This window comes from Simochromis diagramma, unplaced genomic scaffold, assembly GCF_900408965.1.
Source record: "Simochromis diagramma unplaced genomic scaffold, fSimDia1.1 OVJJ01000603.1, whole genome shotgun sequence".
Lineage (NCBI taxonomy): Eukaryota > Metazoa > Chordata > Actinopteri > Cichliformes > Cichlidae > Simochromis > Simochromis diagramma.
Genome location: NW_024387414.1, coordinates 21,312,895 through 21,326,003, shown reverse-complemented (window position 1 = coordinate 21,326,003; position 13,109 = coordinate 21,312,895). Strand labels below are relative to the sequence as shown.

The following is a 13,109-nucleotide window of genomic DNA, read 5'->3' as shown; positions in this document are numbered from 1 at the left end:
TTCTGTTTTCAAGTAATTTTTATGCACACAAATCAGCCCAGACAAGCAGCAAATCAGAAAGTACTTTCCTAAATATTGATACTATTTACTAAACACTGTTATCTCTGTTATCAATACCAAGAACTAGACTGAAATAAAGATCATTGTTTGGGATAATTAATAATAAATACTTATAGCAAAATGAAAATAAAGGAACAGCAAATTCAGTGAGCCCCATTCACTTCTGTCATCCAGTGGTTTACATGACACTAATATAACAGTGAGGATAACATGATGTGAGATGACTGCAGGAGAGGAAAGCAGCACATAAACATAAAAAGGATGTGGAGCTGAACTCTGAGATGCCATCTTCTCTTCAGTTGGCTTCTTGAATTTTTTCCTTCTTGGGCTCCTTCTTATCTTCTCTAGTAATTTGAGCTGCAAGGCAGGGGGGATTTTTATTCAGTAAAAACAAAACAAAAAATTACTTAATCTGTTAGGTGCTGAGTAGGTAACATTAATGTCTGTAGTGTGTTTTTACTGTTTTATTGGTTTTTAAAAAATGCTGAAGCAGAACTGTAGTTCACTGAAAGTCACACCTCCACATAACTGAGGAGAGTTGCACAGCTTGGTGATGATTGTCTGTAGATTCAATTAATAATTATTGTTGAATTAAAAATAAATGAATACAGCTGAACTGTTTAAACATCCTCAGTGGACATTTAAAACCTCATAAATGTGGAGACTGTAATAAAGTCCATAATTCTCTGTCAAATCCCTCCTAAGAATTTATCATATTATCATCATATTACAGGTTATTTTGGAGCTTGACAGGGTAAATTATGACAATTAAAACTTTTACTCTGTGCAAATGTGATTTTATTTTTATGTTTGCAGTTATGACAGAAATTGCAAATCAGTTTTTAACAGGATTATTTTTCTGCAGCACAATTTAGAGCTCTGTAATTTCCCAATAATCCCCAAGACGTTATCTCAGAAAGAACTTCATAAAATGTTAGTATTTAACAGAAAAAACTGAGAAAAGGCTCGGCGGGTTTAATTCATAATTTAAATGAATTGTTAGTTGGACTCAAAGGACTTCGGCAGAAACTTGTTTATCTCTTAGTAAGTGTGCAGCCTGAGAGCCAATTCAGGATGTGGGGAAATATCAAACTGAATGGGTTTCTTTATCTTTCTTTGTTAATGAATGTCCAATTTTTACTCATGAAATAAATACATAAATACAAGACTGTTGTGTCGAAGATTTTCTGGGGTGTGTGGTCAGTTAGTATTTTCCAAGAAACTATTTCACATCAAATGTGGATGTGTTTTTTGTATTCTGCTATTAACACTAAAATATATTTATATATTTTTCTTTAATTATTTGATGAGTTCATGTGTGCGTCTAAGTGCAGTCTAAGTGGGGCATGAAAAAGAGGACACATGCATGTCATGAACTACTTACGGCGAACCTCCAGTTTACACTCCACTGTGTCTTCACCGCTGTCGTTGACTGCTTTGCACGTATACACTCCCCCATCAAATGGACAGGGCTTACGGATCTCCAGCGTCAGGACACCTTGCTTACTGATCATCCTGTACTTGGCTTCATTTGAGATGTCCATTTTGTTTTTGTACCATGTTACTTTGGGCTAATAAGGGAGGAAAAGTAGAATTATGTAAGTATATATTTTTGGGAAAAGATTTTGGAAAGCAGTTTAAATGTTGATTGAATAATATAATAATAATACGATTAATACTACTACTAATAATAATAATAATAAAGATTTCAGGGTGGTCAAGATTATAATGATTACAGTTTGTTCAGTGACTTCCTCTCCACCACAGCTTCAAAAGTTTCCAGTTTGTAGCCAATCACGGAGCCAACTTTGCTGATTTGTTCATTCAGCGTGCTGGAGTCACCAGCTCTGATGCTGCTCCCTCAGCTTCCTTAGGAAATAGAATCTACTCATCCCCCTTTATTTACACAGCCTCTGTCTTGGGCTTCCAATTTAGCCTGTTGTCGTGGCTATGCAGATATGTGTGCAGTCAATCATCATCTCACATTTTACTCACTTTAAGAAGCAGATGATTCCTCGCAGACTCCTCGACAAATTCATCCACTAGTGCTCTGTACTCCTTCTGTCTATCACTGGGGTGATGTCTGAGGTGTACCAGGTGTTTATACACCACTTCGCATTTAATTATTAGTTATTATTAATCTTCCACAGTGTGTCTTTTGTCCTGTCTTGCTCATAGGGGGTCATCTGATGGTGGGGTTTTCTCTGTACTAGTTTAGGATATGTAAAGTGCTTATTTATTTGCATTCCTGATATATATATATATATATTAGGGGTGCAACGATACTCGTATCGATATTGAACCGTTTGATACAGTGCTTTCGGTTCGGTACGCATATGTATCGAACAATACAAAATTTGTAATTTATTTTATCAACTTTCCTTCTGACGATGCTGTCTGTGTTGAGCGCTCAGTGAATCTGCGTTCGACTACTCTGCCTAGGCTGCACTGTCGAGCGCAGATCCACTGAGCGTTCAACACAGACGGAGATTTGCCGTGTTGTGGCGTTAACGTCATTTCAACGAGATTAACGCTGACAGCACTAGTGGGAACACAACGAATATGACTGCACATTTACGCCGACATCATCCTAGTGCAAAGACAAGTGGAAGCAGACAAAAACAACAAGCATGCATGCTACAAACTTTACCCGAGTCATTTAGACAGCCGTTAGCACATGATTCTCCTTATGGGGACCTGATATGTTTAATATTGTGGCGAGCTCAGACAAGGAGGAGACGGAGGTATCGTTTGGTCTTGCTTCCCGTGAGCTAGCCAGGGAGCACAGCCGTTTATTGACATCTGCAGAAGAACACTGCCGCTAGCTAACTGCTCAGCGCGGCAACCGCACAGCAACAACAACACACAGAGCGCCTTCTGACCCCGGAAGGACACACCGTCTCAGCGAGAAGGCGTCACCCGTCACTATGGCAACATAAACAAAACATAACTGTACAAACAGAACCCCGAACAGCCCTGACCCGCTACATAGCCCCCACCTAAGGGGTCAGTCGTCTCCGACGACCCCATTACCCCACACAAAGTCCTGCAAATGTCCAGGTGCCTTCTTTTGGCGCACCGGCCGGGGTCACTCGGGTCAGAACATGGGGTGCCACCATCATCCCACTTCTGACACCAATGTGGCGAGCTCAGACAACGAGGAGACGGAGGTGTCGTTTGGTCTTGCTTCCCGTGAGCTAGCCAGGGAGCACAGCCGTTTATTGACATCTGCAGAAGAACACTGCCGCTAGCTAACTGCTCAGCGCGGCAACCGCGCAACAACAACAACAACACACAAGGCGCCCTCTGACCCCGGAAGGACACACCGTCGCAGCGAGAGGGCGTCACCCGTCACTATGGCAACATAAACAAAACATAACTGTACAAACAGAACCCCGAACAGCCCTGACCCGCTACAATATGCTGCTGAGAATATAGCCCAGAAGAAGCCTATAGTATAGCTTTTATTTTGGAAAGAGCCATTTCTCTGTAATAAACTCTCTTTTCCAAAGATGAGTGATTCCTCAATCAGATACAGGTGTTACCGCGCCAGATCCGCGGCCCCGAACCGTAGTAAGGAAACCTCTGGCAGTTACTTGAAGGTTCCGTAACTGACTCGTAGCCGGCAACAGCTTACTATACAGGTCAACTCCGCTAGCAAAAAGATCGAAGGAGGCGTAGGAAACTGCTTCACCGAACTTTATTTCTTCTCTAAGGCACGAACACCGCGTACAGTGGGCTGAAACAGTTTACTCACAGCGAGCATCGCCGACACAACTCTGGCTGTCGAGGGAGTTATTATATTCCTTTTATTTATTTTCTTTTCGTCTCTTCTGTAGCTAACCGTTACTTTTTCCCCTTCTCCGCTCTCTCTCTTCAAACACACACACCAGGCAGTCCTGCTACACACATCCCGAATACATTTCCCATCAGGCTTCATCCTTAAAGGGCCATGCCTGTAACACAGGGCTTGCAAAATCGCTAGCCCGACGTCCCGGGGCTAGCGATTTTTCCAGTCGTACTACCAAAATCTATCTCTGCCCTGCCCGTCGGGCTATTGTAGGAAGGAAAAATATATGTCAATGCTTTTGCATTCTTTCGGAAATGTAGCTGGGTAATTATGTCATTGGCATCGGTGAGCCACTGTCAATATGTGACATATTGAAATCGCGTTTGAATTTGCGCTTGTTTTTTGCTTTCACTTTGCAAATGTCCAGGTGCCTTCTTTTGGCGCACCGGCCGGTCACGACCGGCGGGGGAAAAGTCACTCGGGTCAGAACATGGGGTGCCACCATCATCCCACTTCTGACACCAATGTGGCGAGCTCAGACAACGAGGAGACGGAGGTATCGTTTGGTCTTGCTTCCTGTGAGCTAGCCAGGGAGCACAGCCATTTATTGACATCTGCAGAAGAACACTGCCGCTAGCTAACTGCTCAGCGTGGCAACCGCACAGCAACAACAACACACAGAGCGCCCTCTGACCCCGGAAGGACACACCGTCGCAGCGAGAGGGCGTCACCCGTCACTATGGCAACATAAACAAAACATAACTGTACAAACAGAACCCCGAACAGCCCTGACCCGCTACAATATGCTGCTGAGAATATAGCCCAGAAGAAGCCTATAGTATAGCTTTTATTTTGGAAAGAGCCATTTCTCTGTAATAAACTCTCTTTTCCAAAGATGAGTGATTCCTCAATCAGATACAGGGTTCGCAAAATCGCTAGAGAGCGACAGCACTGATTGGTGAGTGATGATAATTTGCGCACCAATTCCTCTGACATCGTCTTATCAATCGTTAGCTTACTATGCAAACATGACAAGTGAAATCTCCCGCAGCAAGCTTAAACATATGAGAGGTTGATCGCGCAGAGAATCGCTGACCGTTATGTGTGTGTGTGTAAAAGCAGCAGGATATATATTTTAGTTCTGCTGAGCCAAATAAGACAGGTCAGGGTGAAGAAGTGACAGCCAAAGAAAAGCTTACCACAAAACGGAAAAGTTACGACAAATCAGACTATAAGGTAAAAAGAAAGTGCAGCTTTATGGTTTCATGGACAAAAGAATTTCTGTGGCTGCAATATGACGAGCTATATAACCGGGGTGCACATAAGTGGTCCGCAGGTGCGCATTCGCTGTCAAAAAAAAAAAAAAAACGCGCACAAGATATGAAGTTGCAACGCGTGTTTGCATACATAAGATTTTCTGGAGGAGGACAGACATTTGTTTAAAACTCTTAAAGATGTCGAAGAAGCTCCTTTAAGCAATTACTTTGGTGTTCCTCTACCTCCAAAGAAATGTCAGAAGGAGTCCGAACCACAAAAGAAGCGCGTATTCTCGGAAAAGTGGTTGCAGGAGGTGAGCTGGCTTCAAACAAATGATGAACGCACAGAGATGTGGTGCGGAATGTGCCGTGAAAATCCCACTCTAGCGGACAAAAACAGTGCTTTTTATATGGACGCAAACGCGCGTTGCAACTTCTTATCTGGTGCGCGTCTTTTATTTTGACAGCGAATGCGCACATGCGGACCACTTATGTGCACCCGTGTAAATAACATAATGTTCTGCCGGGTGTGTTGTTGGTTTTCTCTCGATTTCTGAGTCGACAAGCGCCTTTGTTACTGGGACCAGTCATTTTAAGAAAGGCCCCCATTAGAAGCCATGAGAAATGCAAGAAATGCATTATTGCTCAGTCTGCAATATCTTTCCCAGAACAAACACCAATTGCAAATAACATACTAAAAATAAACCTGAAAAATCTGTTTAGAACAGCGTACTATGTTGCAAAGAGTGAACTACCACTGGCACAATTTAGCAGTCTTTGCAAACTTCAAAAAGCAAATGGCCTAGATCTTGGTTCCACTTGCCTCTTACCCGTGACTTCAGCGGAAATTTCAAATTCAGGATCTGACACAGACTGATTCATGTCCTACACAGTTCTTACAAGTTCATAGAAATTTCTGTTCAATGAGAACCAAGTATTTGAGTTGATGATTGTAATTTTTATACAATGTTGTAATTTGTTTTTCAACAATTTTTTGATTAATGTTTTGTTTCCTTTACAATATTATACTTTAATGTATAATATTGTAAAGGAAACAAAACAGGAAACAAAACATCAATCAAAAAATTGCTCTCTTTTTTATTCGGGCTACTTACATTTATTTTGGGCTACCAAAAACTGAAGAGTCCCTGCCCGAAGGGCTACCAGGGATTTTGAAATTTTGAGAGCCCTGAGATATATTTATTTTTTTAAATTACTTTTGTTTCAGCAACATTAAATTTAAAAACTGTACTTTTGAGTTAAAATATATATTTATAATTTTAATAAATGACAAATTAAAAAGGCATGAACATTTTTTTTTGTATCGAAAAAATATCGAACCGTGACACCAAAGTATCGAACCGAACCGAACCGTGAATTTTGTGCATCGTTGCACCCCTAATATATATATATATAAATATATATATATATATATGTATATATAATGTATGTATGTATGTATGTATGGTCTAAAAAATTGTTAAGCACTGTATATAAGCAAAGGAAAATGTTTAACAAGATTTAATTCTAGTAAAAGTGAATATCTTTGAAACATCTAATTCATACCCTACAGACCTTTGGTATTCCTCGCACGGCGCAGCTTAGGGTGGCGTTGTATCCTGCTATGACAGAACGGTCCACCAAAGGGCGTGTAAACTTGGGAGCCTCTGTGAAGTCATGATCCTTGTAGTTGGGTGGCTTGTATATGATACCTGTGAGGACAATTGGATATTTTCCTTTCAGTTCCAAAGAGCATATAATCATAACCACAAGTGCATCACACTGGCTATATTTGCTCACCTGTTTTCTGAATGTAAACACTGTCTTTTGTGCAGTACGGCTCTGGGCTGAGGCCCACAAGGTTTATGGAAAAGACTCGGAACACGTACTCATTCCCCATGATGAGGTCGGACACAACACAATGGGTTCGCCGGTACTGATCATGGACTGTATACCATTCCTTCACATTAATTAAAAAAAACACACGAAAAAACAGATTGAGTGTTTAAGTACCACTTTAAAGACAAATGTAACTGAATGAGTGAGGAAAAAGAATGAATCATCATACTTTTATAAATTGGTTTTATTTAGAGTCCAGAAGGGTGTCATTCATACTTATTTAAGTTTTCAGCTTAAGGACACCTGAAGCTACTCTGGATGGCTATGATAATATTTCATTTTATGACATTTAATCTTTACATTAAGGCACAGCCCACATAAAGTTACACAGGATATATTGTTTGTTCACTGAGACGCATATATATATATATATATATATATATATATATATAAATTTTTTTTTTTTTTTAAGTGTTAAGTATTTGAGACATTACAAAGATTTTACTGATTTGATAAGAGAAAAGTGCTCACCCAAAGGAGAATTTTCACAGGTTATTTATTTCGCAACACATGATAAGGGTTTATCTAAAGGACACCTGCCCTAAGTGCTTTTATCTATGCCACATAACAGGTACACTGTTTTTGGTAACATGATAATAAACACTCCTACCTCACTATGTTGCAAGCAAACTTAATTTGATCTAATAATAATGGCTAGAGTGAAACATGAGCACTTGCTGTGCTGGCAGGGGAACAATGGTCCTGCGTCACTGTGCAGACAATCTGGACCAGCTCAAAGCTACAAGGATAAGATTAGGACATTCCTGGCTGACACTGTTCCTGGCGGCTCGAGGTGGAGGCTGGTGGCAGTTGGAGCTCTTGCCAGGAGGCCAGATATTACATCACTAGTGACCCACAGAGGAAAGTTACTGGGAAGAGTCTGAATTTGAATTTAAAAAACAAGAATTGGGTGTTCAAGATCAAATTTATTTGCAGTTTTCGATAATCCACACAGGATCAAACGTCGGCAAAAAGGCTCAAATATACACAACGGGTTCGCCATTAAAGTCACTTTAATTTTTTAATAAGTGGTTTTGAAAGGTTCTGCCTTATATCTTAACAAGCACTCACTGGAGTAACCAATACTAACAATAGGATCTAGGAAGGAGAATTGTAGAATTGGGAAGGTCTCTTGGAGACGTTTCTAAACAACTGCAGATTTCAAGATAAGGAGTTTACACAATTGTACGTAACTACAAGTTATTTAGATCTGCTACCATTTTGCTAAGGTCAGAAAGAAATTTAAACATCAGATGAGAACCACCAAGGCTCAAAGCTGCCACTAACTGGAAACTGTTGGAACACCAGTGTTACCGTTCACAATAAGGTTTAAATCGCCACAGACTGAGAGGTTATTGACCACAGCAGAAGCCTTTGCTCCAAAATCAGCATCTTCAAGGTGGACTGAAGTTTGCAGCTGCACACCTGAACAGGCCAAATGACTTCTAGAGAAAAGTTTTGTGCTTAGATGAGACAAAAATTGAGCTGTTTCGCCAAAATGACAAGAGGTATGTTTGGAGGAGTAAAACGTACCAACTCTTAAGCATGGTCAAAGTGGTAACATCATACTTTGGGGCTGCTTTTCTACCAGTGGTACTGCTGCATTGCACAAAGTGGACGGAATAATCAAACTTGGACACAGACGGATGTTCCAAAAAGACAATGATCCCAAACACACATCAAAACCTGCTTTGCAGTGGATAAAACGTTTAGCTTTTTTTGCGAACCTCCCGACCTAAACCCTACTGAAAATGTGTAGGCCTCCTTAGAAATTGGGTCTGTGTGATGCCAGAGGCTTGTTGATGGCCACCAGAAGTATCTGGTCAAGGTGCAACTTGATAAGGGACAATTAACCAAATACCATAGGTTAACAGCTGAAAGAAATTATTTAAAAAACAAATTACTATAATATTACTCGCCTCTGTCAGTGCGCCCCAGGGTGGCTGTGGCTACAATGTAGCTTGCCATCACCAGTGTGTGAATGTGTGTGTGAATGGGTGGATGACTGGTTGTGTAAAGCGCTTTGGGGTCCTTAGGGACTAGTAAAGCACTATACAAATACAGGCCATTTACCGTTACCATTTATGCCCATGATGAGTTTATGTAAACTTAAAAACTGTATGTAAACTGACCACAACTGTAATATACTGACTGACTAAGTTGGTGCTGGGAGCAGGCTGTGGTGGATAAGTAGGGCTTGCTTGAGAGTCCCGAGCTTCATTGATTTAATAAATCTTTGTTAACTGCTGACTTATATTTAGACTTTGTTAACTTAAAAAATAGTTTGGTTACATTTAGGTAACAAAACTATGCAGATGTTTCCAAATACAAATTCCAGAAACCAAACTTCTCCCGTGTGCCAGCAGAAACTGCATGTTCAGCATAAGCTGCTGTAATTAGAGGATATGTTCCAGGAGGGAGACTAAAATATTAATCTGACCTCATCCAGGACCACAGACGGTTGGGCCAGGGAGAAAGAAATTTAGATTTGAGTGTTATTATCTCTTCTACCTAACCTGACCACTGGAGAAACGCACTAGCAACAAAAATTACCAAAGGTTCCCCATGTGGAACATATTGCACAAATTTCTATTACTGGCACAGGTACCATAAAGTTGGAACAGGCATGGTACCACAAGAAAGTCGAGCAAAAGTGCTTCCAATAGATTCTGTCCACCAGGATTTTCCTAACCTGAACGTCTGCTCTATGTAACTTTTGGTACTGAAAGGTGGAAAAAGGGACAGGAAAGTATTAGGTAAATTAATACATTAAATTAATCTCTACTTTTATTGAATTTAGCTGCTTATTATTGGGTGGAAAAGCATGGAAAAACATGCTAAAAGCAAAAGCGAGAACTAGTGTTTGGATCCAGCTGGACTCCAAAAAGCTTTCTAGCGCAGTCTCACCATAGTCTTCTTGTCGGCTTTCTGAATGGTGTAACCGGTTATTTCACAGTTTCCATTGTCCTTTGGAGGCTTCCACTCAAGCGCCACATTAAAACCCCAGGTATCAACAATCTTTAGAGCCTCAGGAGGGCCTGGGAGGTCTGTAGAAGGAAAAAAAATAGGAGCTCTCATTCAGTGCCCACTGACAAAACATCTGTGGTGCTGTTTTAATGCAGTGATTTTTTATACTCCGATTAGAAGTCAAACGTAGCTCTCCATTTGTTCAGTTCTGCTTACCAACGACCTGCAGTGTTACTGCTGCTTTGTCCTCCACGTTTTCAATTTGCACCTGGAGCTCATACTTCCCAGAATGTTTTCTCTCTGTTTTGCGGATGAAGAAGATCGTGTCAACTTCACTGTTCCTAACACTAGCTAATGTGGGATCTAGGGGCTCCCCATCTTTGCTCCATGTGACTTTTGGCCTGGGTTTCCCCTGCATCACAAGAAAAGAGAAAGGAATGGCTGTAACTCAGATTGCTTCTGTGTTTGTCTGCAAATAAGAGACAAGAAAAGCAACCTTTCAGCTCTCTCCTGTCACACTTACAAGTTCAAACAGCAGCTCATAAACAGAACATTGCTCAGCGTTGCCACAGTTGGTCAGCTTGTCAAAACAAAACTGCAAACTCCTTCTTTGAACACAATCAGGGCTGAGGTGATAGAGTGAGGGAGATGAGGAGCAGTTCTCTATAGACTTCAGTACAACCTGTCTTCTTTTTACAAACTCAGGACTCACCCCCTGCTGGTCCATTAGAGTGTGGGTTCAAAACATTTCTACTGTGGCTTCCCTTTTCAGACCTGGACCTGGACCAGTCTATGGTCAATATCAAAGGCACCTCATTTTAAAAGTGGTTGACCTCAAAGTGGCATCACTACACTGCTTTGATCCAGAATTAAAAATCTTAAGTACTTTTGAGGAAACTACTGTGAATTTTCCCCCAAACAAGTTTTCCAAGCAATTATCTGACCTTACAGGTGAAGTTTCCAGATTCCAAAGAGCAGATTCTTAAGTGGCCACATTCTTAATTACTGACAGCCTACCTGTTAACATGAAAGTGACTTTTGACCTGGCGCCGTCTTTAGACCAAGGTTTACATTTTTTTATGTCCGTGCTGAGAAAGGTGAAATAATCCTACCTTTTTATCCATCCAGTCACACTGATATGACCACCAGATATGACCAATAATGATAAAGACATCAGTCATGTTTTACTTTGATATCAAACATAGGTAACCCTTGTTGTGTTTCATGTGTTCATGAAGCCACCTGAAATGGAATCACGATGTTCATGGTGTCTCCAACTTTCTTGATAAGAGTCTGACGGAGATTTCTGGGAAGCCAAATTTTAGGGCGTTCTGTGAAAATAAAACACAAAATAAGAGTATGAAAAAATGGCTGAGTATTGTGTATCACGTCCACGTAGGGAACTAAAGGATGTAAGCGAATAATGAAGCGTGTAATCTATAATTACTCACGCATAATCTCTCTGATGGTGACGGGCTGAGCCAGAGTGGCGGGAGCACTGGGTCCCGCCATGTTGTAGGCTCGCACACGGAACTGCAGCTTGTCTCCGGTGGTGAGGCCTTTGATCACCGTCGACGTCCTCTCTGTCAGACCCTCCATTGCTGGTATCCATTCATCAGCTGTTGCCAGAAACCACAACAAAATTCAAATAAACTCAAATCACAGAGTTATGATGTGGAAATTAGCATAAATGCAACTTGCTCCGGTACATACTGCCCTCCTTGCAGTACTCAATCCCATAGCCCTCAAGGTCAGCTGAGCCAATTCTCTCAGGCCGCCGCCACTTCAGCGTGATAGAAGTGTCACTGACGTCGTCGACGCACAGTCCAAGGGGCTCGCTTGTAGGGGCTGAGGAAGAGGCACAGAGCACATAAATGTCCCTTTGAGTCAGCTAGAGCTTTAAAGAAATACATTACTTTAATTAATTACTCGACAAGTGGATGACAATAATCAGTACAAGATTATTTAACCCTTCTTCAGAGCCATCATCACATTACACTGCAGCTTTCCTTTTCTTTTGTTCCACACCAGGTCAAGTCAGCAAGCTCCAAGTCATAGACAGTAAGAAAAAAAAAAAATCTCCTTTCTTAAAGTCTACCTATTAAATTGCATTTCATTACACTTTAGGGTCCTGTTCCAAAAAAGGAGGCCTAGTAAAATTTGTGAACCCTGTAATGAGGAAAAGCTCAAAGCCAGAGGGCTAACTCAAACCTCAGGTTAGTTATGAGGAACAGGTCTTCTCTCCATTTCCTCCACTTTTGCTGCACATTACGTCTTTCTTGAAACCCCAGGTAGATGCTAGTTTGTCATTCATTTTATTTAAAATAAATTCTTTCACAATCAGTCTGTCATCAGTTTCAGGACAGTGACAGAGAGCTTTAGAATTTAGGGATCATATATATTATATATTAATGCACAAACTTTTTGTCCTCTTACAATTGATCACATTGATGATAAAAAGGCCTTTTGTAGATATTTTTTAGAGATGATGTTAATATTTGAGTGAAGATGAATGTTGTGTTGCTAAATGCAGTATAATGTGAGATTTTTAATATAGGCTCTACATAGTGTGAATGTTATTAAATGCTCTCGACTGTACATTTAAAATGTAAAATCTCCATGACCCCAGATACCCTTTGCATCAGAAATCACCATAATCTATATTAGTGGATCTCACTGAGTCCTATTTTGTGTGTCAGTTTATGGCTGAATAAAAATATTTAAAACTCTAATGTAAAGAGAATTTAAGGAGAACATGCCGGGTAAGCAATGACTGAGAAAAGAAAATCACTATTTTTCCTCATCTTGTATTTAAATTAATTTATTTTTAAGGCAAAGATCTATACTTAGTTAAAAAGCAGGTTTTAGAGCATTTTAATTGAATTATGACAATAATGCTGTTTGCCTTGCAGTAATTTTACTAACAGACCATCCAGGATTGCCTGTGCTGCAGTTTTGATGAATTCTGTATAGATATTTGGGCTAATTTGCATCTTTCTTTCCTGCAGTGTTCCTCTACACTCTATAATTGTATATATAGCTTGCTAGTATAAGCTTGACTACATCCAATAAGATAATAATCGACAGTATTTATTACATTTCTGTGTTTAAGAAGCAGTGGTAGACCATCAAGTAAA

General features: G+C 40.4%; 1 protein-coding gene across 12 annotated transcripts in view; it reads right to left on the bottom strand.

Moving 5' to 3' along the window:
- The window catches only part of mybpc3 (myosin binding protein C3), a 37,856-nt gene continuing 24,747 nt past the window's right edge, over positions 1-13,109 (bottom strand). For 8 of the 12 annotated variants that reach the window (XM_040010801.1, XM_040010809.1, XM_040010803.1 and 5 more), the window contains 9 exons: positions 11,686-11,820; positions 11,424-11,591; positions 11,215-11,303; positions 10,189-10,384; positions 9,913-10,052; positions 6,907-7,066; positions 6,673-6,818; positions 1,445-1,631; positions 1-417 (listed from right to left, as the gene is read on the bottom strand). In XM_040010801.1, coding sequence (XP_039866735.1) covers positions 356-417; positions 1,445-1,631; positions 6,673-6,818; positions 6,907-7,066; positions 9,913-10,052; positions 10,189-10,384; positions 11,215-11,303; positions 11,424-11,591; positions 11,686-11,820 — 1,283 coding nt within the window. In that variant the 3' untranslated portion in view covers positions 1-355. The remainder of the gene's footprint in view (positions 418-1,444; positions 1,632-6,672; positions 6,819-6,906; positions 7,067-9,912; positions 10,053-10,188; positions 10,385-11,214; positions 11,304-11,423; positions 11,592-11,685; positions 11,821-13,109) is intronic. The other 4 variants (XM_040010802.1, XM_040010810.1, XM_040010813.1 and 1 more) reach the window with 1 other exon arrangement.